Source organism: Danio rerio, chromosome 13 (genome assembly GCF_052040795.2).
Source record: "Danio rerio strain M-AB ecotype USA chromosome 13, GRCz13ab, whole genome shotgun sequence".
NCBI classification, from domain to species: domain Eukaryota; kingdom Metazoa; phylum Chordata; class Actinopteri; order Cypriniformes; family Danionidae; genus Danio; species Danio rerio.
In genome coordinates, this window is record NC_141033.1 from 53,180,152 (window position 1) to 53,207,500 (window position 27,349).

At 36.9% G+C, this 27,349-nt stretch overlaps 2 protein-coding genes across 9 annotated transcripts in view; both read right to left on the minus strand.

The window, feature by feature from the left end:
- Positions 1-1,421: 1,421 nt before the first annotated feature.
- On the minus strand, positions 1,422-22,969 carry cacul1 (CDK2 associated cullin domain 1). 7 transcript variants are annotated; one of them, XR_015506466.1, is made up of 10 exons: positions 22,704-22,969; positions 17,973-18,099; positions 16,232-16,334; positions 10,106-10,201; positions 9,915-10,017; positions 8,234-8,323; positions 5,930-6,068; positions 3,171-3,338; positions 2,899-2,965; positions 1,422-1,644 (listed from the first exon to the last, which is right to left on the minus strand). XR_015506466.1 is itself a non-coding variant. In XM_087279853.1 (8 exons), the coding sequence occupies exons 1-8, from the start codon at positions 22,834-22,836 to the stop codon at positions 3,299-3,301; spliced, it is 831 nt and encodes a 276-aa protein (XP_087135979.1). In that variant the 5' UTR covers positions 22,837-22,969; the 3' UTR covers positions 1,422-3,298. The 7 variants fall into 7 exon arrangements, 1 of the variants encoding a protein (XP_087135979.1); XR_015506465.1 differs by having other exon boundaries at positions 3,043-3,338; XR_015506463.1 differs by having other exon boundaries at positions 1,422-2,965.
- A 3,112-nt stretch (positions 22,970-26,081) lies between these two features.
- sirt1 (sirtuin 1) overlaps positions 26,082-27,349 on the minus strand; it is an 18,422-nt gene continuing 17,154 nt past the window's right edge. For both annotated transcript variants that reach the window (XM_087279828.1, XM_087279829.1), the window contains one exon: positions 26,082-26,745. In XM_087279828.1, coding sequence (XP_087135954.1) covers positions 26,504-26,745 — 242 coding nt within the window. In that variant the 3' untranslated portion in view covers positions 26,082-26,503. The remainder of the gene's footprint in view (positions 26,746-27,349) is intronic.

The following is a 27,349-nucleotide window of genomic DNA, read 5'->3' on the forward strand; positions in this document are numbered from 1 at the left end:
AGATTTTCAGCGGCTGAAAAACACTAGCTGTGCATATAGGTGAAAAATAATTTCTTAAAGGGACCGTTCACCCCAAAATGAACATTTACTCGATATTTACTCAAGTAAACATTTGAGTTTCTTTATTCTGTCAAACACAAATAAATATATTTTGAAGAAAGCTGAAAATGTGAGACCATTGACTTGATAAAATGTGGAAATCGTGGAGTTTGCATTCTCTCCATGTTAGTGTGCTCCGGTTACTCCCACAGTCCAGCACATGCGCTATTGGGGAATTGTTGTAGCTGTGAAATAACTCAAATCATTCAGTGCAGGGATATGGAGCTGTAATGCGCTCAAAACCTGCCGGAACTACTTTAGCTGTGCTTTATTTGACAATAACTAAATACCTTAAGGCTGGTGCACATGCTTTTCGTGTACGTTTATCGTCAGTGTTTATGAGACGTTTTTCCATATTTAAACCCAAGCGATTTTCACTGGCGTCAAGCAGAAGAGTTTGCAAAATCACTTCTTGACGTTAGATGGCTCTACACAACTTTAAGTTTCTGACACCAGATTAGACCGTTAACAGTGTTTAAATGTGAAGTAACTCAAATCATTCAGTACAGTGATATGGAGCTGTAATGCGTTCAAAACCTGCCGGAACTTCTTTAGCTGTGCGTTTATCTGATGATAACCAAACACCTTAGAGTGACCATCAGCCAGTCACAATTAAGCATTTACAGAAACCTAAGCAGGTCTAATAGGAGCAATTTTAGCTTAGCATAGATCATTGAATAAGATTAGATCGTTAGCGCCTTACTGTGAAATGACTGAAATCATTCAGTGTAGTAATATGGAGCTGTAATGTGCTCAAAACCTGCCGGAACTACTTCAGCTGTGCGTTTATCTGAAAATAACTGCACACTATAGAATGTGCTTCAGCCAATCAGAATCCAGCATTCAACAGAAACATAAGCAGGTCTGACAGGAGCACTTTAAGCTTAGCTTACCATAGATCATTAAATCAGATTAGACCGTTAGCTCCTAGCTGTGAAATAACTGAAACCATTCAGCATAGTGATATGGAGCTGTAATGCGCTCAAAACCAGCCAGAACTACTTTAGCTGTGCTTTATCTGACAATAGCCAAACACCTCAGAATACTCATCAGCCAATCAGAATCAAGCATTTAACAGAAACATAAGCAGGTCTGACAGGAGCACTTTTAGCTTAGCATAGATCATTAAATCAGATTAAACCATAAGTGTCTCGCTGTGAAATAACTGAAAACATTCAGTGGAGTGATATGCAGCTGTAATGCCTTTAAAACCTGCCGGAACTACTTCATCTGTGCGTTTATCTGACAATAACCAAACACCATAGAATGCTCATCAGCCAATCAGAATCCAGCATTTAACATATGCACAGTATAATGCACAATTCTTGTTTCAGTGTCATGTTTTTATTCCAGATAAATTAGTAGCAGCCCTTTATATTTCACCTACAGTTCAGATGTCTGTGATCTGTGCTGTTTCATACAGACTAGTATGATTCCATATTCGATTTGTAACATTTTCCCAAATATTAGATGGAAAAGAACAAACTAAATCAACAGTTGTTGTCATAAATGAACGGTTTACATGTCACTTTTCATGTAAAAAGCCTAAAAGAGAGAAACAAAAAAGGCGAAGAGCCAAGGCACGTCATTATCACATCAGATGAGCCTCAAAACTGTTAAAACTACACTGTGAAAATATCCGTATTTAGTGATTCACAAGTGTTTTGGGTTTATTTACGGTTGTAAGTTGCATTATAGGATGTTGACCTCTGCTCTGTCCACTTTTGGTGTAGAAAATTTAACTCAACAGCTTAAAAGTTACTTTTATTGACATTTTAGTGGTCTAAAATGATAAAATGTATAAAAAAACAATAATATCTAGAGAAAAGAGACCATCCCCCATGTTCAGTCGTGTATGGGCTGTAAAGGTGTCAAAGTTTACCATGGTGCATTGGAAAAGCAACCTGCTGCAGCTAACACTATTGCTGCGTCCTATATATAATCACAACAAAAATGGAAAAAATAAATAAAAACTATAAAAAAACTAATAAAAAAAAAAACAGAAGGAAACCAAACATAACAAAAAACTGAAAAAATAAAATAAAATAACACCAGCAAAAAACAGAGAGGCAATAAATAAATAATAAACACCAAGAAAATTTATTAATTAATAAAAAAATAAAATAAAAAAACAAAAACAACCCGCCCCCCAGAATAAAAGAAATCTATCGAAAAATTAATTAAATAAATAAATAAAAGGAAAAAAAGGAAAAAGGGTGAAAAAAAATAATAAATAAAAACGGAAAAATAGTTTTAATAAAAAAAAAGGGAAAAAAAAACTAAACAAAAAATAAATACAAATAAAGTAAATAATAAAAAAACCCTAAGAGGTTGAAACAAGAAAATAAATAAATGAAAAAACAAAACAAAATTAATTATTTAAAAATTATACAGCCCCCCCCCCCCCCCAAAAAAAAAAACTGAAATAAAAACAAACAAAAAAAATCGAAATAAAATCAAAATAAAGTAAATAAAAAACTATTTAAAAAAAACAAAAAAAAAAAACCTGAGAGATTGAAACGAAAAAGAAAATAATTTTTTTTTATAAAAAATACAAATAAAAAAACAAAACAAACTCACTTTTTACAACCTTTTCAAGGTTAAAAGGTTGTTGCAAGAAAGATCAAGTTCCCATAATGCAATTCAAAAGCAGATATAAACCATTAAACAACACAAAATGTATCACAAAATACGGAAAATGCAAATTTACAGATATATTTTCTACAGCGTACAGTAGTGATGCTAAAATAAATCAGATGCATTTTGAATTAAATATCTAGATATCTGCATGTTCGATACCTTCTTCAATCCACGATTACATAAACAATCTGGATGCAGAGAACTCAAGCCTGAAACCATCAGCTCTCTGAAAAAAACACAGAAGATTTCCCTCAATCATGTGAACAAATCAAGAAAAACAGCTTTCAGAGTGGAGAAATCAACCTGGAATATGAGATTCGCACAAACTCAGTCTCTTTCTGACTACTGAGAAACCGAAGCGTCCCTGCAAACACACTGAAGGCCTCAGAAGTCATGCGCTATTAGTGAGGATCCCAGAGGACTGTACTAACCCATGAAGTGTTTTTTTTTTTGTGATTGATGCTGGAGGAGTTTGTGGAGTAGCGCTCAGGTGTGTTTGTGTCTTCAGCACAATGAAATGGTGTAAAACAAAACAAAAAAAAAAAAATTCCATTCGCCGTCAAGATTCTTCACTTGCTCGCTTCCTGGACTGATCACCCCTGAAAAACAAGCGCCAGCTCAGGTTAGTCAAGTTATTTAGCATCATCTACAAATGCATAGAAATGTTATATTTCAAACATACAAACATCACACACACACACACACATACACACACACTCACACTCACACACACACACACACACACACACACACACACACACACACGCATGCACGCACGCACCCACGCACACACACACACACATTAATGAACTAATTAATTAATGAACACATAAAAAATATAAAAAAATAAAAAAAATAAAAAACGGTTAAAAAAATTAAAAGCAAACAAAACAAAAAACAGAAAAAATAAAATAAAATAAAAAAAAACACCAGCAAAAAACGGAGGTACAATAAATAAATAATAAACACCAAGAAAATTAATTAAAAAATAAAACATACAAATAAAAAAACAAAAACAACCTGCCCCCAGAATAAGAGAAATCTATCAAAAAATTAATTAAATAAATAAAAGGAAAAAAAAAAGAAAAAAGTGAAAAAAAGGTGAACATTTTTTTTTTTTAAATAACAACAGGAGAAAAAAACTGGAAAAAAAAATTAAAAAATAAATCGAAATAAAGTAAATAAAAAAACATTTAGAAAAAACAAAAAACCCTAAAAGGTTGAAACGAAAAAGAAAATAAATAAATAAAAAACAAAACAAAATTAATTAATAGAAATAAATTTTAAAAACACCCCCCCCCCCCAAAAAAAAACTAAACAATAATAAATCGAAATAAAGTAAACTAAAAACTATTTAAAAAAACACACAACAAAACCCTGAGAGATTGACACGAAAAAGAAAATAATTACATATATTTTTTAAAATAAAAAAATAGAAAACAAACAAAAAAACAAAACAAACAACCCCCCAAAATAAAAATAAAAAACCCAGATGGGGAAAAAAGAAATAAAAAAAATTTAAATAAATAAAAAAATTAAAGAATTATAATAAAATAAAAAAGGAAAAGACAGAAAAACTAAATCCAAATAAATACATAAAGTAAATAAATAAAAAACAACTTTCAAAAACAAACAAACAACCCTGAGAGTTTGAAACGAAAAAGTAGAAAAAATAAAAAATAGATAAAATAAAAAAATTATATACATACATAGACATATATATGAAGAGTTTAGATGCAAATAGCTATTTTCTCAGACTCTTGAGTGTAGGCTCAGAAATTTTACTTTTATAGTGACAAATAAGTTGTTTTCATTGCCTTTAAAGTGAAATACTTGAGCATTAAAATTGGAGGCTGAAAAACCCCACTAATTTTAGGAGAAAATTCTAGATGTGCTTTTAGAGGTTTTTGCATCTGAACTCTCCATATATAAAAATCAAAAAGCTAATGGCTTTTTTATTTGGATGTTGTTTTTCTTTATGTACTTATTAAATACCATTTTATCTTCTGTATATAATGGATCATATAACTCTCAGTAATGATTTTAAATCACACTGAACTGAGCTAAACTGATTCATAACAATCTACATTGTAAAAGCGCTATACAAATATAGCTGAATTGAATATGGTCATTCTAAAAGTTCAATAAAATGTATTGAGTTTTGGAAATCACCAAGAGACCCCCACTCTGGGAACCACTGGTGCAGGCCCGGATTGGCTAATCGGGAGGACCGGGAGAATTCCCGGTGGGCCGGTCCGTTTTTTTGGCCGCGAGGGCCGGTGTCCCTAGTTCCAGAATCGGTTGCTCTCAGCAGTCACACTTTTTAAAAATAATTTATTTATTAACTTGACCACAGCCTTCTTATTCATTATTTTACCGCAGGTCTGCTCTTTTTATCTATTTTCACGTAGCCTCGTGAGCAGGATGCAAGTTAATGATGATATAACGAGATAAGTCGCCATAAAACGTGCAGTTGTTGTGGTACAGTGGTTAGTACATTAGATTATGACGCGGCCAACCTGGGTTCGGTCCTCGTCTGAGTAACAATTTTTTTTTTTTCATTTTTATTGTTAAGACATAATACTGTAAGGGTTGTTGAACATTTGAAGTTCTAAAAGTGCTGTTTTCTCAAAAAAATTACGTGATAGTTTAATTAGAAACTGAATTGGAAATGACCTTATTTTAATATAGTCAGTGGTGAACTGAGGTGGGCCGGTCTGAGGCTTGAAACTCCAGGGCTGAAAAAGAGTCCCACTCCGGCCCTGCACTGGTGTAAAGTAACATTACACTCAAACTCCTGTAACCGAGTAGATTTTCAGGAGTTTCTCTTAAGTTTAAAAATAATATTTACTTTTACTTGAGTGCATTATATTAGTGCTGTATCCGGAACTTTTTACTACACTATCACCTTTAAAACAGCCGTCACTACTTTAAATGTTTATTTTTTCTTGTATGGTACATGCTTTTATGAATTCTTTAATAAATAGAGTGTCGAAGAAAATGAACGCCAAACAAGGCGGAGTTCAAGAGCACACCCACCGATTGCATGAAATCAACAGATCAATGGGAGCTCAAAGGTGTTTGAGGCTAAATTAAATCCCGCCAAGAAGTTCGCTTTGGTGACCTTGAGTATGAGTGTTCAGTAGTCTTGCACCACTGTATATAAGGTAAGGTTTGCAGACAGTTTTACCTGGAGAAACCATTCTGTGAGAGCTCCATCTGCAGTTTCTGGTCTTGAGCTGCATAAAACGGCAGCTGAGATTCGAGAGCAGGAGGATTAATTTGGGGAATGAATCTAGAAAACAGAGCTGGAGCAAGAGGAACCCAGTCTAGAAACAAGGAAAAAAACAGCAGATTAAAGCAGACATGAACAGACTGACGGAAATCTCCCTCAACAGATCATGTGGGTCAAACTTGTTAAAAACTAGACTAGAGTGCTATCTGCTGTTAAAAACTAGCTTAAAACACTGTCTGCTTTTAAAAACTAGCCTAGAGTGCTGTCTGCTGTTAAAAACTAGCTTAAAACACTTTCTGCTTTTAAAAACTAGCCTAGAGCACCATCTGCTTTTAAACACTAGCCTAGAGTGCCATCTGCTGTTAAAAACTAGCTTAAAACACTGTCTGCTTTTAAAAACTAGCCTAGAGTGCCATCTGCTTTCAAACATTAGCCTAGAGCGTCATCTGCTGTTAAAAACTAGCCTAGAGTGCCATCTGCTTTTAAACACTAGCCTAGAGCGCCATCTGCTGTTAAAAACTAGCCTAGAGCGCCATCTGCTTTTAAACACTAGCCTAGAGCGCCACCTGCTTTTAAACACTAGCCTAGAGCGCCATCTGCTTTTAAAAACTAGCCTAGAGCACCATCTGCTTTGAAACACTAGCCTAGAGCGTCATCTGCTGTTAAAAACTAGCCTAGAGCGCCATCTGCTTTTAAACACTAGCCTAGAGCGCCATCTGCTGTTAAACACTAGCCTATAGCGCCATCTGCTGTTAAAAACTAGCCTAGAGTGCCATCTGCTGTTAAAAACGAGCCTAGAGTGCCATCTGCTTTTAAACAGTAGCCTAGAGCACTATCTGCTGTTAAAAGCTAGCCTAGAGCGTCATCTGATTTTAAACACCAGCCTAGAGCGCCATCTGCTTTTAAACACGAGCCTAGAGCGCCATCTGCTTTTAAACACTAGCCTAGAGCGCCATCTGCTGTTCAAAACTAGCCTAGAGAGCCATCTGCTTTTAAACACTAGCCTAGAGTGCCATCTGCTGTTAAAAACTAGCCTAGAGCGCCATCTGCTTTTAAACACTAGCCTAGAGTGCCATCTGCTGTTAAAAACTAGCCTAGAGTGCCATCTGCTTTCAAACACTAGCCTAGAGCGTCATCTGCTTTTAAACACTAGTCTAGAGCGCCATTTGCTGTTAAAAACTAGCCTAGAACGCCATCTGCTGTTAAAAACTAGCCTAGAGCGCCATCTGCTTTTAAACACGAGCCTAGAGTGCCATCTGCTGTTAAAAATGGCCTTAACTGCCGTATGTGTTTAAAAACTAGCCTAAAGCACCGACTGCTGTTAAAACTAGTCCATAGCACGGACTGCTGTTAAGAAATAGCCTAAAGTGTCATCAGCTGTTAAAAACTAGCTAAGAACTAGCCTAGAGCCCCTGTCTGTTGTTTAAAAACAAGCCTAAAGCGCTGGTGTTAAAAAAATAAAGTGCAATCTGTAATTAAAAATATAGTCTAGAGTGCAATTATTTGCTGTAAGAAAAATTTGCCTAAAGCGCCATTAGCTATCAAAACTTACCTAGAACTAGTCTAGAGCACCATTTGGGTTAAAAAAAAATAGCCTAGCGCGCCATCTGCTGTTCAAATTAATCTAGAGTGCCATCTGCTGTTAAGAAACTAGCCTAGAGCGCCAGTCTGTTGTTTAAAAACTATCCTAGAGCGCCAGTCTGTTGTTTAAAAACTATCCTAGAGCGCCATCTGCTGTCAAAAACTAGCCAAGAGCACCAATCTGTTGGTTAAAGACTAGCCTAGAGCACCAACTGCTGGTTAAAAAAACACGCTAAAAGTCTTTTTTGTGGTTAAAATCTAGCCTAGAGCACTATTTGGGTATGAAAAAAAATTGCCTGGAGTGCCATCTGGTTTGAAAAATAGCCTAGAGCGCAGTCTGCTGTTAAAAACTAACCTAGAGCATCATCTGGTGTTAAATATTGCCCTAGAGTGCCATCTGCTGTTAAAAAACTAGCCTAGAGCACCATCTGTAGTTTTAATTTCACAGTCTTTAAACACCATCCAAGAGTACCTTCTGCTGTTTAATTTTATGAAAATACTATGATAGTCAACAGCACCCCGTTTGCCACATTCTTCAAATAAATCTTCCTTTGTATTTAACAGCAGAGAGGAACTATAAAGTAGTAAATGGTGACAGAGTTTTCATTTTTGTGTGAACTATAACATAAATGTTTGACAACATTACACACACAAAACACTTCAGTGAATTATTCTCACCTGGCCGAAGAGTGTAAAGGCCTTTCACAACACTCTCCATAGTGGATGGATTGACTTGAAATGGCATGGAATGAGCCTTTTTAAGAAGAGCTGAGAAGGAAATAAACATTTACACACCAATGGCAGCATCATATCCAATCATCAAATGCAAGAAAACTGCTTTTGTGCAGTAATATCACCAACAATGAACACAATCCATCCATAAATAGGGCAGACACAGTTATGAAATTTGGCAAATGATTATTGTTTGAGAAATAATTGCAATTATGCAATGAATTGCCTATTATGGTGCTTATAAATATATCTGTTTAGGGCTTATAAATATATAATATTCATAATATTCAGCCAAATATGAGTACTGTATATAAAAGTATAGTTAACACATTTGAACATTTGTGCATAATTGTAATTCTAATGATTGAAAATGAAGATATAAACTGACATTTTTGCAATACATTTTGAATATACACTAACCGGCCACTTTATTAGGTACACCTGTCCGACTGCTTGTTAACGCAAATTTCAAATCAGCCAATCACATGGCAGCAACTTAATGAATTCAGCCATGTAGACATGGTCAAGATGATCTGCTGCAGTTCAAAGCGAGCATCAGAATGAGGAAGAAAGGGGACTTAAGTGACTTTGAACGTGGCATGGTTGTTAGTGCCAGACTGGTCTGAGTATTTCAGAAACTGCTGATCTACTGGGATTTTCACGCACAACCATCTCTAGGGTTTACAGAGAATGCTCAGACAAAGAGGAAATATCCAGTGAGCGGCAGTTCTGTGGGGGCGCAAATGCCTTGTTGATGAGGCCAGAGGTCAGAGGAGAATGGCCAGACTGGTTCCAGCTGGTAGAAAGGCAACAGTAACTCAAATAAGCACTCGATACAACTGAGGTCTGCAGAAGAGCATCTCTGAACACACAACACGTCCAACCTTGAGGCGGATGGGCTACAGCAGCAGAAGAGCACACCGGGTGCCGCTCCTGTCAGCTAAGAACAGGAAACTGAAGCTACAATTCACACAGACTCACCAAAACTGGCTCCATCTTCTGATGGCTACTTCCAGCAGGATAACGCACCATATTATGAAGCTCAATCATCTCAGACTGGTTTCTTGAACATGACAATGAGTTCACTGTACTCAAATGGCCTCCACAGTCACCAGATCTCAATCCAATAGAGCAGCTTTGGGATGTGGTGGAACATGAGATTGGCATCATGGATGTGCAGTCAACAAATCTGCAGCAACTGTGTGATGCTATCATGTCAATATGGAGCAAAATCTCTGAGGAATATTTCCAGTAGCTTGTTGAATCTATACTACGAAGGTGTGAGGCAGTTCTGGAGGCAAAAAGCGGGTCCAACCCGGTACTAGTAAGGTGTACCTAATTATGTGGCCAGTGAGTGTGTGTTCATGTATAAGATAATTGACAATTGTTCTGTAAGATGCCACTTTGCACCCTCAAATATTAAAGTAATCTGGCCTAAAACACACAATGGCATACAGTATGACATACAGAATTTAAAAGTAAATGTAAAAGTTGTGTGTGAAACAGTGCCTATACAGTTTCATTTACGTTTCCACCTTGTGGCTGTTAAAGGAATTGCAGCAATCACTATGATCTAAAATAAAGATTAAGCAATTGTAACATAAATACTCCTCATTTTCAGACTCACGCAGTAAAGTGGCGACGTGTTTCTCTGCTACATGATCTGAGAACAGCTTCATGAGATCGTCCCGCAGGTCTCGGTTTAGCTTTGCTTCAATGTAAAACTTGTTCTGTAACACACAGTAAAGATTAAAACGCTGACAAATCAATGCAGGATTGAGTGTCGTGTGGAAGTGACATTCAAAAACACTGGTTTACCATATAGATGAAGACAGGAACGATGCAGTGAAGAGCAGCTGTGTACCGACTCAGAGCTAGGTTGAAGTTTTCTATTAAATGTTCAGGTGGACTGGCCTGCAGATAAGAGGAGAAAACTGTGATTTTTATTTTTGATTGTAATTTTCAGTCCCCTATGTTCCAAATAGTAATAAAAACTAGTAGTATTTATTTGGTATATATACATATTGTATTAATTTAGGCATTTGATATGCATTTTAAAAACAAACCAGAGTAGAATTATCAAAAATGTATTAAAAACATTTGCAATATTAATAATTAACAGTTACATTTACAATTATTAAGCCATTTTAATATAATTATTTATGAATATATTGCCATTTATAAAAAAAAAGAAAATTAGCAAATAAATAAATAAAAACACGACTAAAACGGATAATAGACAATTTATGCATTCATTATTTAGATTTTACGAAACGTATATAATCGATTTATAATACATTTTACTTATAATATATCATTTAATATAAATTATAACAACAATATTCTTCTAGACAAAATAGTAAAATGTGTTACATCTTAACTGAAATGTAAATTCAAATTATCGTGTTAACATAAATGTCGTTAACTTGTATTAACATGTACATTTTCATTGTATATCATTAAAATATTGTCGAAATAATTATAATACACTGTACTCAAACTATTTAAAATAAATTATTTAACAATATTGTAATATTAATATTGTGATTTTTTTCCCAAGACAAAATAGTACAAATAAAAATGAAGATTTAAGGTAATACAATTTAACAACATAAAAAATTACATTAATTTTACATTTTAACGAAAAATGTATTTAAAAAGCCAATAATTATTATTATAATTATTGTCATATAAAATTAGTGTTATTATTTTTATTATAATACTTAAAAAAACATGTATTGTGCTATAATGCATACAATGTGTTAATAAAAAAGTTAATGCGTTATTAATTCAATAAATAAACTACTGACTTTCATTACTTATTTAGTTTTTCAAAAATCTACACAAGCACAAAAATAAAACCCCAACACTTCAGACTTCAGTGTCTGCAGTATGTGATTTGAAAAGCGCACTTTAAAGTACACATGAAATCAAAACTAACCATATTGATTTTGTTCGCTCACATTGCTAGTTTTGTGGTGAAAAATTCCTCGGCTCATGTCATTAAGACAATAACATAGGTTGCTGATCTTTAATTATAATCTGAAAATGCACTTCCTGTTTGTTTTCAGTTGAATTCTCAGATTTGAGCTGTTTCTCAATACCAAGTACGCAAAGTTCAGACTTGGAAAAACGAGCTTCCGAGGACGCGAGGACACAAGTCGAGTAATTCTTCAAATGGATTCATCGTGAAATCATTGGTTTCACCGTACATTAACAATAAAATGATTTCATTATTTAAAGCACGGCCTTATAATTAACATTATATTGATATTATAAATCCACATTTTTGATTTAAGAAAATGTAAACATAAATCCATATAAATGTAAAGTGAAATGTATCATTATACACAGACTCGTGTCTTTGACTATCAGATTTAATAAACTAAAATAGACATTATACAAGTATAAAGTACAAGACGTACACATTAAGTCATAAAGATAACGTTAGGCAATTTGGTAAACAAAGACAAAGTGTACAACACGATAACATAATTCAAGACAATTATAAAAGGTAACAAAATAATACTGCCAAAATAATAAACCTGATTACATATAATAGATTTAAAAGACCAAAAACTGTCCGCTAGATACACACAAGATATATTAAACATCATGTTTTAGAGATGAGACCCAGCAGTACATCCGAGATGGCCTGGCTGAAGTAAAGCTGCTCTCGGTGGGGGAGGCGATGACGGAGCTCTCGCTGGCAGGCTGGGAGTCGGAGTCCGCATAAAGCCTGGTTTATACTTCTGCGTCAAGTGACCGGCGTAACTCACGGCGCATGCAACCTGCGCAGCTGTGCATTTATACTTCTGCTGCTGTCTCTGTTGGTCTGCATTAACACTTCTGAAACGCTAGTTGGCAGTGAGATGTAAATGTTCCTCTGTGTCGAGTTTCTTCACTGCTGTTTTGTTTTCCTGAACGCTTCCTGGATGTACAAGTGGCTCAAACTCGCTCATTTTGAGGCAGGAACCGGCGGACGTGCAACAACTTTAACTATGAGGTAAACACAAAACAAAACTTTCCATCCGGAGCTCCTTCACGGGACTCCACACTTGTAAACAATCGCTACATTGGGCCCGCGCCATTCACGCAGCTCTCGGTCCCGCCCAGACTCGTCAGCGCTACCAAGCCGACCAATCACAGAGCTTGCGCTACGCATTGTTGCGACGTGTAGTTACATTTTTTGAGAGGTGCACGTCAGTGACGCCGACGGCCACGGCGAAGGGCTATGCGTCAGCGCCGTAGCATACGCCGGCGTTTGACGCAGAAGTATAAATCAGCCTTAAGCTGAGGCACATCATCAATGACGCGCTATCTTGGTGAATAAACTGTCGATTTAAGTTTAAAACTACTACATTCTCACCTGAAAAACTGTTAAAGGGTCACGAAACACCAGAACACATGTGTTGAGCTGTTGACAGTGGTATATGTGTCCCACACTGCTATAAACACTATTAGTGCACATATACTTCATTAAAAAGTGTAAATTGGTTGTTTTTGCGTTATTTCGAGCAAATTCGTACTTCCGGTTTGAAACTAATTTTTGAAGCTGCGTCACGGCCATGACATCTTAGCGTGTGTTCCAGCATGTAGACTGGAAGTTTGTACCTGGGAGTACCGTATTACGTCTCTGAGTGTGCTGCATTGATTCATGAGTAAGGCTTGGTTCAAACCAATCAGCGCGCGCCATTATGTATGCGCTGCAACTTCATTAACATGCATGATAGCTTTCTTAGACTGTACCTGAAACAGTGTTCAGACGGAAGAGACGACACGTCGTGTTGCCAAAAGGAGTGGGAAAAGAATAAGAAATGAATAGAGATACGGGTCGTCAGTGTTGCTTTTATAATTTGCTGCAGTGAAGGTTTTGTTTACATTTTCTCTCTATGAGAGCGCTGCTGGACTCACGTGGGGATCAGTGCACGCGACGCTCGACAGAGATACTTCTGTACGAAACATTTTTTACACGAGAGCTTTTCTCATCTAGAAATGGTGAGATCTGGATTTGCTACTCGTCTCCTTTAAAAAAAAGACGCAGCTCCAGTAACGTTTTGTGTTGATTGTCCTGTCTACAGATTTGGTAAGTGTGTGTGATCAGCGCCCTTTCTTTCTTCATTCAGATGGTAAAGTTATAGTTGGTATCGTCAGCAGTACTCTTTCAGTGCTTAAGCACAGACCTTGGTCAAATTTCTAAGTTACTTAGTTTACGTTAACATCACTACAATATTATGGGCTGAAAGGTCTGCTGTAAATGCTGCTCTCAGAGTGTAAACATGTGAACACTGTAAGCAAACTATTACAGACCGCCGTGTTGAATTTTCGCCGCATTTTGTGACAGGATTATCTACACACACACGGCTTTCTGACCAACTGAGTGCATCTGAGTTACCAAGAAATGCAGAGGCTTTTTTCTCTAATACGACATGCGGTATCAAACATTCCACTGTCATTAAACACATTAGCCCCTTTCACACATACAGACCTTTCCGGAAAATTACCGGCAATTTTCCAGAAAGGTTGTATGTGTGAACAGGTCCTTTTTGAAAATACCGGTAAATTCGTTCTGGCTATTTTCCAGAAAGAGAAGTTGTAAGATTACCGGTAATTTGCCGGAACGCTGCGCTGTGTGAATGCAGAAGAAACATTGCCGGAAAGAGCGCGTGCACATCTAGAACATGCTGACGTGAGACAACTGCTTTAGCCAATCACAACAGTCAGACGCATTTACGTCCGCGCGGTTTATGAGAATAAAAGCCTTTGAATATTTTCCCAGACGCATTTAGCTGCTAGAAGTTAGTCAGATCACGTTTATATGTTCTTCTTAATGCCAACTGTGTAAATAATCATCGATGAGATGCTTATGATAAGCCGTTGTTTGTTTACCTTCAAGCTTTGCGTGTGCCTGTGAAACAGCCTGTGAGCGCCAGCACAGACACATATCATGAACATCTCGACATGCGAAAATGTTTCTCTATGTTTTCATCGAAGTTGTTCACAATATTGATCATCCACAGAGTTTGTAATGTAGTCAAATGTTTACAATTACAAGCGCAGCCGTTTAAAGCTCATTTGTGGTGAATGATGTCAGAATTTACCGCTATTCTGGAATGGATGTGTACACGGCCTTTTCTGGAAAAATTCTGTAACGTCCTCGCCTGTGTGAACAGCGCTTTTTTGAATATACCGGTAAAGTCAATCCGGAAATTTTCCAGATATTTACCGGTATCACTGTGTGAAAGGGGCTATTGTCTTTCTCCCCTGCGTGTGTGTGTTTTTTTTTTCCTCTGTCAGCAGCGCGTGCCTAAATGGAAACTCCCATTTTTATTCAAACCCTTCCCTTTATCCCTCCCCGACACTCTTACCCAAACAGAGCTAGGCACACCCACTTCCCTGACTTTTTCCAAACTAGAGGTGTGAAAACATCCTGCTGAAATGGGGGGTTTCATGGCCCTTTAAAACGATATTTTGTAACACAGTAAAGGAGTATTTTTAAAACCGTGCAGGTTTTCTCCTCCACCATTAACGCTTGCTAGTTTAGCTGCAACGCATTCTGGGATACCTGAGCTTTACAAGTTCGCACAAGTCAACTTTCAATGCATCCTTGGGTAAAGGGGTTGAGCAAGTACACATCCGAGAATTTGATCTGTACTTGGCAAGATGTGAACATTGAGTTGGAACAGTACTTTGGCGATGGCTGATGACGTTTCACGAGGACACAAGTGCAGACAAGAACGCATATTGAGAAACAGCCTAGGTCTGTCAGATGTTGTGGGCGGGGCTAACAAAATTAACCACGCCCCTTCAGCTGTCAGTTTTGACAGTAATAAGAAAAGGTGAGGAGGAGGAGTCTGTTAGGCTGTAATAACTCTCCCCGAACCCTTTTCCCAATCTTTCTGAATGAAACTACTTTACTACATCCAATCAGCTCGCAGTAGACAAAACAAGCCACACCCACTGTTTTCATCTTTAAGGGTGCTTTCACACCTGCCTTATTTAGTTTGATTGAATCGCACTAGAGTTCGTTTCCCCTTTTGGTGCGGTTCGTTTGGGCAGGTGAGAATGCAGCAATCGTACTCGAGTGTGAACCAAAAGCGGACCAAATAAGCGTAACGAGACCTGCTTGAAGAGGTGGTCTCGGTACGCTTTCAAACAAACCCTGGAGCGGTTCGTTTGTGGTGAGAATATGATTCGTACTAAAACAGGTCAAACCGCAAAAAGTACTGCGCCTTTTGGACTAATCCAGCTGCCGTAGGCTGATGCGCTGTGCATTATGGGATATGGAGGACAAATATTTGTTGACAGCGATTTACCAACAGAGAGAGAGAGAGAGAGAGAGAGAGAGGGGAAAACATTACCTGATGGATCGTTGGTAATATTTCCGCTAGATGAGCATGTCGCAGTTTAGCTAAATTAATTCACGTCTCCTCCTGAAGTGACGAGCGATGCATTAAACACTGTTTTCCAGCCGCGGCCGCACTTCATTTTCGTAATGTCTAGTTTATCTAAAGCAGGGATACAATCAGCCAGCGCAGTCGTCCCTCCAGAGTAAAAGGTTTAGTTTACCTGCGGGAGTTCACTGGCATTTTCCCGCACGTGTACTCTGACCAATCAATAAGCAGTTTAGGAAATATGTTTAACAACATCTGGCCAATGAGAGATGTGGATTTTGTCAGATGACTGCATTTTGGTTCGTTTCAACTGGTTCGGACCAAAGCCAGCAGTGTGGTGTGAAAACGACCCAAAGATGGCAGAAGATGCAACAATGCATCATTTACTACCCTTGGTCCGGACCAAATGAAGCGAACTACAGATGTGAAAGCCCCCTAATACTCTGTTTCTCTAGAAACTGCGTCACACTATACCAAAATGGTCGCAGCTTCTGGTGCATGTGGACTTTAATACTTCAGTAAGCTAAATGTTTGAAGTGAATGTACAGACCTGTAGTTCAGCAGAGACCTGCTCCAGATGAGACGTGATCTTCCACATCAGGTCATTATAGAGCAGCTCTGAATGCTGTTGGCACACGCACTTATAAACGTGACTGCAAGAGGACAAAACAAAGATGCATTTACTCATGGATTGCTGGAGTCTCTGATACTGGTTTAAAGGAACACACGCGCGCACACACATACCACCCAGTTAGCGTCACACTTTAAAATGACCAGAGTTTTGCTATTTTTCTTATTTAACCACTTAAACTCTGCTGCTATTTGGGGATTTCCGCCTGGATTTTGCCTACCCAAATTTAAAAGCTTCCCAAATCCACATGCAGAGGTGTAAATGCAAAAATGTGGTATCATTTTAAAGAAAACCCTTTGAATTTTCATAAAACACTATTGAAAGTGTTTAAAATAACTGTATATGCCGCCTGTGTTATAATAAACACCTAAAAAAAGAGGTGCTTTTTGTATTTTTTTTTTTTATAAACTCTAATTTGAAAGTGCACCTTTTAGGTTGTGTGTGGTCTAGTGTGCTGTAATTAATGTTGGTGGTTCCTGTACATGTCTGTAATCATAGGAAAAAAGAAAAATGTCTCCACCATAATCTATGCAGAAGTTATTGTATTTTAACTGATGAGAGGTGCTGTACAAGCCACAGGGATCATCATTGTTTTCATATTTCACTATTCTTTTGTTTGATCAAACATAATTCACTGTGTTTGGAGCACGCCAGACATATATAAGGATTACTTATGCACATCACCTCAAAAACAGAGGAGAATGGCCCTGAAGCACACAGCATAAGGTGAGAGATGACAGCTGTCTGTGCTATCTGGGGCTGCTTATTGATCATGAATGTATTGTTTACATTTCTGTGCCATGGAAACACCACGATTCATTCAGCAACTGTTTGGCATATGAATATAATTCAGTAAAAAGAATGCTAGAACCGTATGAGCACCGGCAAGAGCTTTCATTTGAGCTATAACTTGTACATGTGTCATATGAAAAAATATGAAAACGAACCAATGTAAAATACCCGGCTCGGGTATCCAAAATACTGTGTATTTAAGTGTAAATAACTTTTGTACAGTAGAATAAAAACCAAAGTGATGCATATGTGCATAAAATATAGATTCTACACTTTCAAACAAAACCACTTACGGGGGTCTGGTGCAATGCTAGCCCTTTAAAGCGAAAGTCGATGTCGTCACAGACCCGGTACCGGGTCCGCAGAGTTTAAGTGGTTAACCTCCTAGGGCTTGAGTATCCACATACGTGGACAGCACATTTGACCTCTAAAGTGGCTATTTAAAATACTTTAAATGTTTTATATTTAGTTACAGACATACAGCGTCATACAGCATCCATTTTGCAGCATATGAAATGTCCCAAACCCTATTTTTAACCGTCCAAAATAGGAAAAAAAACATGTTGTTTTGACTCTTTAATAGTCAAATCAAGTTAAAAAAAACAATGTTATATATGCATTAAAAAAACGTCAGGAAAAAGTGTTTTACGTAAATTGGCACCCCGAGTCCACATATATGGACATCATCCTTCTCTAAAAGTACATCTTATCAAAAGATGATACTCCAAAAAGCCCAAATAGCAAAGAGAAATAAAAAATGCATGTTAAAAAAAACAGCTTGGGCCTTATAAGGTTAAAACTTGACTGCTCTGTAGTTACTTTGTGTATTAAGACCAACAGAAAATGAAAACAGGAGTGTCTGGCTGACCTGTAGATCTGCTCGTAGGAGATGGAGATGTGCTCCATTGGGCTCTGGGTGAGCAGAAGCTCGACGGCTCGCTCTAGTTTTGGCCAGTAAACCGTCCTGTATTCTTCAGCCGACATCGCATTCAAGACTGAACATAAGAACATCAGCAGAAGACAAACACAAGAAACACATGTGAGGGTTTTAGTTAAAGTATTTGCTAGGTGTGTAACGATACACTCAGCTCACGATACGATGTGCATCACGATATAATGTTCACGCTTCGATATGTATCACGATATTTGGAATAAAAACTGAAAATTAAACTGAAATGCAAATTTTTCCAAGTAAACTATTTTTTATGTATTTCTTTTGTTTCAACTTGTTAAACTGAACCTTCTTTTAGAAAATATATTAAACAGGCCTGTCTTTGGAAAATAAAACAATTTAAAAACTTCTTAAAAAATATTATTGAAATGACAGAGACAAAATTAAGGAACAATTTAAGTAAAAGTGCAAAAAAAAAAAAACACGTTCTATTCAATTGAATTTAACAGTAAGAGCTTAAGGCTTTGCTTGGTCACGTGCGTTTTTTGTGTGCAAATAAAATCCACATTTCCAGGTATTTAATTCATATTTAATTAAATTCATTTAGAGATATCTCTAATTACAATTGTGACTAGTCAAAACTCATTTAGAGATATCTGCAAATATTTTTCAATGGAAGTCAATGGAGGAATATGACTAGTCATAATATATTTGCAGATATCTCCAATCTGATTTCGTACTAGTACAATTGTAATTGCAGATATCTCTAATTGTCATTCTGACTAGTCGAATTATAATTATGACTAGTCAAAATATAATTAGAGATATCTCTAAATATATTTATGGATAGTCAGAACAAAGGTTTAAATGCTAAAATAGCTTGCCATACGCGCGTGTCTATCATCCGCCCTCTGTAGTAACAGCTCGCGGTCAGCTCACGTCATGTGTGATTTTGCGGCGGGAACATTATATGAAGACAGAATGATATTTTAGGGTGAATTGTACCTTATAAATACAGTATGTGACTCTTTCAACACCATTAGGAGGTATCCCTGTCGCTGTGCAAAGTATGTAAATCACTGTGAAGACTTCTTTTTCACATTTTTTAATAGAAATTGATGTTTTTATTAAATCTCTTAGATTAGTTAATAATAAGAAAAGTGATAGATTTTTAGTTTTCTATGATAAATATTTTGGAAACAGCACAGATACATAAGTCCTCCTTTCCTCTTGCTGTATTTGTGTTATGTATATGTTTAATTTTATTTATTTATTTTTTCTTTCTTTTCTCTCTTTTGTTTCTCTTTTTATTTAATTTTTAAAGGGCCATGAAACCTCCTCGTTTCAGCAGGGTGTTTTCACACCTCTACTTTGGAAAAAGTCAGAAGTGGGCGTGTCCAGCTCTTTAGGGGGGAGTGTCGGAGGAACTAAAGTGGGAGGGTGTGGGAGTGTCTATTTGGGCACGCGCGAGTTTCAGTCAAAATACACACACATGAGAAAGTGATGGTGTTTAACCTACATGGACATCTGTAGTCCAATTATTTGCCAAATTATTAAATGTTGGACTTTAACAGCAGTTTGGCTCTTTCATTCAGGGAATTCATTCATGCCCCTCGCGACAAACGAGATATTTGATTCAAGGAACTGCTCTAAGCGTGTATTTTTCATGCAATGTTTGATACCGCATGGCAAATGAGAGAAAAAAAACCTCCGCATTTCCCGGAAACTTAGATGCACGGCAGGTAGCGTCAGAAAGCCGCGTGTGTTATTCCAGTCACAAAATGCGGTGCTATGTTTGCACTCGGTGCAATAGTTAACTTAATTCGATACGAACAAACTGAATAAACAAAGAGCACTGGTCGCTCACTTACCAAATCTGTAGAGACAGAACAATCACCAGCAACTAGAGCTGCGTCTTTATTAAGAGAAGACTAACGTTACAAGCGAATCCGGATTTCAGCGTTTGCAGATGAGAACAGCTCTCAGGTAAACAATGTTCCTCCTTAGACACGCAAGTTATTGTTGTCGAGCGTCGCGTACACTGTTAATCCACACGTGACTCCAGATGAGCTCTCACAGAGAGAAAATGAAAACAAAACTTCACTGCAGCAAACTATAAAAGCAACACTTCACACTTGTTTTGCCAACACAACGTGGCGTCTCTGTGGCGTAAACACGGTGACGCTAATGTATATTAATGAAGTTGCACAATAGAGCGCGCTGATTGGTTTGAACCAAGCCTTACTCATGCATTAATGCAGCACACTGTAAGACGTAATAAGACACACTCTGGCACAGACGTCCAGTCTGCACGCTGGAATACACGCTATTATCTCATGACCGTGACGCAGCTTCAAAAATTCGTTTTAAGCAGGAAGTACGAATTTGCTTGAAATAACGCAAAAACAACCAATTTACACTTTTTAGTGAAATATAGGTGTCCTAATAGTGTTTTTAGCAGTGTGGGACACATATATGACTGTCAACAGCTCAACACATGTGTTTTGCTGTTTCGTGACCCTTTAAAGTTTATATTGTTTATCCTGATCTGTTATTGTCATTGTGTTCTTTTGTGTAAATTGTTGAATTTTGTATGTTTGTTATTGAAGTAAATAAAAAAAATAAATAAATAAAAAAACATTTTTGCATCGCAATAAATCGTACAACGATAAATCGTTACACCCCTAGTATTTGCACAGAACTTTTCACAACACTTGGTGGAACCCTAATTTGAACATTAAGTGATGTTTGGTATCAAATCGAAGGGGATTGCCGTGCGTGACCAACTTTGTGTGGTTTAATTTGCTCATGATATGTGCAGCTGGAGTGACGACATGAAGTGACATATAAACTAATACTTTTAATTTATCCAGTGTTTTTTTTAGAGACATGGTATCGATGTGCACTTTTTGTGAATTTGAGGAGGAATCGATACAAAAGCTGTTTTTTTTTTATGCACATATATCCAAATGTTTTGGTTTGATGCTGAATATCTTATTCAGGGTTTCTGCCAGTTTCTTCAAATCAAATTTAAGACGTTTAAGACCATTATGAGTTAAATTTTAGACTTATACAGGGCTAAACACTAAGGATTTTTTTAATGGTCCTGTTATTTCTGTAAAAAGTTTTTAATGGAAGATCATGTAAAGGGATTTGTTGCTCTAGTTTTCTTTCTCTGATTTTAGAGAATTTGCTGTAAAAATGTCTAGACTGTAAAAACAATTCTGGTTGCCTTAAAATTTTAAGCTGAATCAAATTAACCTTATGAGTCCATTGAACTTATATTATGTTATAATGTTAAACTAACTTGAAAGAGCTTAACTATATAAAATTAAGTTAAAACATGGTTAGTTTAATAAGTTACAATGAACTAAAAACATATGCTGTCATGACTAATTGACCATATAATTGTTTACAGTGTAACAGCTGTTGTGAATTGTGTCTCTTTCCAATAAAAAACTTGAATATAAAATAACTGAAGTTTTGAGATGGACTATAGGTGAATGAATGTTGGCCAGATTGGGTAGCTTTACCTGGACATAGGGAAATTAAGATTATTTTAGACCTACAACACAATATTTCAGGGAATTTAAAACTTTTTAAGGCCTAAAATTTTGTTTTTGACATTAAAGACATTTTGAGACTTTTTAAAACCCTGCAGATACCCTGTTATATTGAAACTTACAAAATTAAAAATTCAGTTTTCTTGTAAAGATATTTTTGTGATATACAATAATAATAACAACAACACTTTAAAGCAGAATGTGTTTATTAATTTAATGATAATATATGGTAGTACTATGTACCCAAACAAAAATGGTCCAATGATAAGCCCAATATTTATTTGATTAAAATTGATCCTAAGCATATATCGAAACCCTAAAGACACAAAAAATAAAAAAGGCTATAAGGATGTATGCAATTTTGGAATGATTTTCTTCTTATTTTTTTGTGTAATTTATATATCCCCTGTAATTTTATTTATTTATTATTACTTTTTTTTTGGTTTGTTTTTATTGTCTACTGATCTTTTCCTTTGATGTGAAATAATAAGCATTGTATTCCTCATTTTTGCATGCTATTGATTTTGTTATGAAATAAACAATAAAAACTTTGATTATTAGGTCTGAAATCACATGTAAATATGACTTCAAAACAACATCAGCACTATTTAACTGACTGTGAACAATGTTGTACTTGTGATAGTCACTGGCTGCTAATAATATGATTTCACTATATAGAATTTTCAAGGAATACTTTACTAAAATTAATAGCATAAGAAGAAATTCTGAATGTGCGATTATAAAAGGTTTTACCTCAATTTAAAACTTTATAGAATATAAAAATTAGGCAATTGATATGCATGTATCATATATATATATATATATATATATATATATATATATATATATATATATATATATAAAATTTAACTAAATACATAAAACCACAGTATTTTAAACTACATACAATTTAATTAAATAATTGAACATTAAGTAAATTAAAATTAATTTCCTATCATAATCAGACTAAAATCTGAATATATAATTAAACAACTCGTAATATGCATGTATCATAAATAAAATGTAACTAAAAATATAACAACATGACATTTTAAACTACATAAAATTAAATTAGATTAATTGACATTAAGTAAAGTAAATAAAAACATAATTTAATATCATAAACTGAATCAGGGGCACTCACGGAACTTGGAGCCGGAGTTGAGCAGCAGCGCCGCGGCGGCAGAAGCGTCCGACTCGCAGGACTCGCTGCTGGAATCTGAATCCACACACACACCGCCCTGTTGGAGCTCCTGGATCTCTTGCAGCTCCTCCATCTCCTACACCCGCACACTGTCTAATCCATGCCCGGCCAGAGCCTCCACAGCTCGGGCAGACACGCGAGTTCACCGCCACACTTTCTCCGCTTATTTTGTTGTCAATCCGAGGAAAACTGCATCGCGGACTTCCGTTAAACGGAGGACGAGTCAAAACAAGAGTCCGCGTGTCAAAATTAGAGTCCTCGGTAAACAGAAAAACTACGCTCTGTTTTCAGCCAACAATAAACTTACGGTGAAAGGGTTATGTGTCTATTTTGTTTCATACGGTTGCTAAATGTAGTTTTGGTCACTTCCAGGCTGGTTTCCAACAATTTCCAGTCTGGTCTTAGCTGGTCAGGCAGGGAGATGACGAGCTTAAACCAGCTTGACCAGCCTAGCAAGGCTGGGAGCTCAGCCAAAACCAGCTATGTCCAGCTTAAACCAGGCTGGTCAAGCTAGTTTTAGCTGGTCATATTTCAGCATGACCAGCTAAGATCAGTCTGGAAATTGCTAGAAACCAGCCTGGAAATGGCCAAAACCCTTCTAAAACCAGCCAACCAGCCCAGGCTGGTTTATGCTGAATTTTTAAGCAGGGTAATTAACGTAATTAAAATTCAACCAGTTGCCCCGATTTTTATTATTATTCTAAATGATTCCAATTCTTCTAAGTTGCACAAGTATTAGGGATGTTAATATAATATAATATGTTATAAAATAATATAATATATTTTGAAGAATGTTGAAAACTGTTAACTATTAATATCTATTGTAGGAATATACTGTGGAAGTCAATGGTTGCCAGCTTCGGACATTTTTCAAAACATCTTATTTTGGTTTGTTTACATCTTTATTCAGGTTTGTGAAAAGTGGATGATGAATAAACGATGACAGAATTATTATTTTGTAGTGGATCGTCCCTTTAAATGCAACCACAAATGTTTTATAACGCTTTACATTTTTAATATGAAACAAATCAACCTTACAGTTACCTTTAACTTATATTAAACTGACTCAAAACAGTTTCAATGATTAAAAAAATTAAGTTGAAATATTATTAGCTCATTTTAATAGGTTAAATTAACATGAAATAACTGCAATAACTGAAACTTAACTCGCTTCATGGCACAGGCCGCAGCGCTGGGGGCGTGTCTATGACTGCTGTAGCCACACCCCCCTGGTGGAAAAGTGTCCATCCATCTCTCAGTTCACAAATTCCGCTATAACCTGAACGCACGCTACTGCTAGTAAAGTTAGCTTCATTGGCTGTATACAGCCGTGCATGATTAAGTAAGCTCAAATAGACAACAAGGTGCATTAGCGCTGCAGTGAGTTGAAAAAGATGTTAATTATTAACGTTGTATGTTTTAAATGTATGTATTCTGATAGCTAGCAATGTGTAGTAATGAAAAATGACAGCTGTTTACAAGCAAAGATGCTAATTAAATTGATCGGAAACTGTAATATTGCATAAAATATTTATAAATAAATTAATGATTCCCTCCAATAAGTTCAAGAGAACAAAATCATCAATTCCTGATAAACTGGAGCAAATATCAGGCAGAGAAATGTAGTTTAGTGCGGTGGGAGAAGCCACCGTGGTGTTTTTCCTTCTCTATAATTAAGTTGTGACTCAGAATACCAAGATGAAATGCAATGTGGTGGCTTTTAGAGGAGTGAGACGCTCTTTGGGAGCGCAGACGGATGCTCAAGAAAGTTCTGGAGGGAATAATAATAGAGTAATAATAATACTGAAGCACTGTGATGACAGACTGAAGGCTGAGATCTTTTACAATCAGCAAAACAACATGTCAGATCTTTTACAAAGCTTGTTTAAATCAAGAGTTATAATGAAATATTCCCAAAATGTGCATATAAAATAGGTGGATGGATATTAGCTATTAACTCAAGACTGAGCAGGAGAACCAATAATGCTTATATGCAGTAGTTATTATAATGCAAGTATAATGGGTGGGTCTGTGCATCATTTTACCCCCACCCCCTAAAATTCTGAATACACAATTCAGTACTACACTCACCGGCCACTTAATTAAGTACACCTTACTAGTTTGGGTTGGACCCCTTTTGCCTTCAGAACTGCCTTAATCCTTCATGGCAGAGATTTAACAAGCTACTGGAAATATTCCTCAAGAGATTTTGCTCCATATTGACATGATAGCATCACACAGTTGCTGCAGATTTGTCGGCTGCACATCCATGATGCCAATCTCCCGTTCCACCACATCCCAAAGCTGCTCTATTGGATTGAGTTCTGGTGACTGTGGAGGCCATTTGAGTACAGTGAACTCATTGTCATGTTCAAGAAACCAGTCTGAGATGATGAGCTTGATGACATGGTGTGTTATCCTGCTGGAAGTAGCCATCAGATGATGGAGACACTGTGCTCATAAAGAGATGGACATGGTCAGCAACAATACTCAGGTAGGCTGTGGTGTTGACACCATGCTCAATTGTTACTAATGGACCCAAAGCGTGCCAAGAAAATTTCCCCCACACCATTACACCACCAGCAGCAGCCTGAACCGCTGATACAAGGCAGGATGGATCCATGCTTTCATGTTGTTGAGGCCAAATTCTGCCCCGAGCATTCGAATGTGTCAGCAGAAATGGAGACTCATCAGAGCAGCAACGTTTCTCCAATCTTCTATTGTCCAGTTTTGGTGAGTCTGTGTGAATTGTAGCCTCAGTTTCCTGTTCTTAGCTGACAGGAGCGGCATCCGGTGTGGTCTTCTGCTGCTGTAGCCCATCCGCCTCAAGGTTGGACGTGTTGTGTGTTCAGAGATGCTCTTCTGCAGAGCTCGGTTGTAGCGAGTGCTTATTTGAGTTACTGTTGCCTTTCTATCAGCTGGAACCAGTCTGGCCATTCTCCTCTGGCATCAACAAGGCATTTGCGCCCACAGAACTGCCGCTCACTGGATATTTCCTCTTTGTCGGACCATTCTCTGTAAACCCTAGAGATGGTTGTGTGTGAAAATCCCAGTAGATCTGCAGTTTATGAAATACTCAGAGCAGCCCGTCTGGCACCGAAAACCATGCCACGTTCAAAGCCTAAATGCATTGAGCTGCTGCCATGTGATTGGCTGATCGGAATTCTGTGTTAACGAGCAGTTAAACAGGTGTACCTAATAAAGTGGCCAGTTTCAGCAATACATTTCTAGCGATTTTTAACGTGTCGTTGTTTACAATTCTCTTCTCTGGATTTTGAACATCAAAAACGACAGGAAAAACAAGTGAAAATCACCAAGTTGAGGACTATCAAACTTTACTGGGTATAAAAGTCTTCAACAGTAGGCTGAGCGAAGCTGCCAAACGTCTGCAAATGCCACAGTTTTGCTGTACATGCTGGCAAAGAAACTGATCAATTCAGTGGAAATAAAACAAACGATGAAAACCAAACAGAAAAACAACAACAGAAAAGTGATCTTTGGTTTGAAAATCATTCCCTTTTTTATCCCAAGCAAATACATGGCAAGATCCACTGTGTTCTCAGGCGGAAACATTCGCTGGACTTATATTAAACGTATATTTTACATCTAAATAAAAATGCAAAAATACTAAACAGACAAAAGAAGAGCGGAAGAGAGAAGCTGCATGCATTAGAAGGCATTTAGGAAGGAGGAAAGTACAAAAAACATAGAAAACAGACTTAAATAGAGCTATTGGTGAGTTATTGTGTGTGTTGTGTGCAGTGTGTCTGAAGGCGTCTGTGTTCACTGTCCTGTACTGTTTCTGTGTCCGTTTCCTTATCCGTCATTGCTGCACCGTTTTCCTCCACCTCGCTGTCTTCATGCTGGAAAGATCCGTCGCTTTCACTGCCGCACGAACTGGAGCTCTCGTCCTCTGAGCTCGAGTAAACCTCCGCCCCGTGGAAAACATAACGGTTCGGTGCTTGAAATAAATACTGCGACGCTGCAAAACACAGAGAATTAACATGATCTTTTTTAATACCACACAGAAATTAATTTAAGACCAATTGTATAATACAGAATAAAAGAATTATACACATAAAATGTGTAAAAACTTCAAATATTATTATTATCATTAATAATTAAATAATAATCATAATGATAATAATATTAATCAAAATAAAAATCTTACACCAGTTCCCCCAAACTACATTAACAACACCATTCATTCATTTTCCTTCGGCTTAGTCTCTTATTTATCAGAGGTCACCACAGCGGAATTAACCACCAACAATTCCAACATATGTGTGTCATATTAGACAGCAATTTGTCTTTTGAAAATCATATATCCCATGTCACAAAAACTGCCTTCTTTCATCTGAGAAATATCGCTAAGTTACGAAGTATGCTATCCATCTCAGTCCAGCTAGTCCATGCTTTAATGACTTCTAGGCTGGATTACTGTAATGCTCTATTTGCTGGCTGCCCAGCATCCACTACTAATAAACTTCAACTAGTACAAAATGCAGCAGCCAGAGTTCTTACCAGGTCTAGAAAATATGATCAAATCACCCCAATGTTATCCTCCTTACACTGGCTGCCTGTTC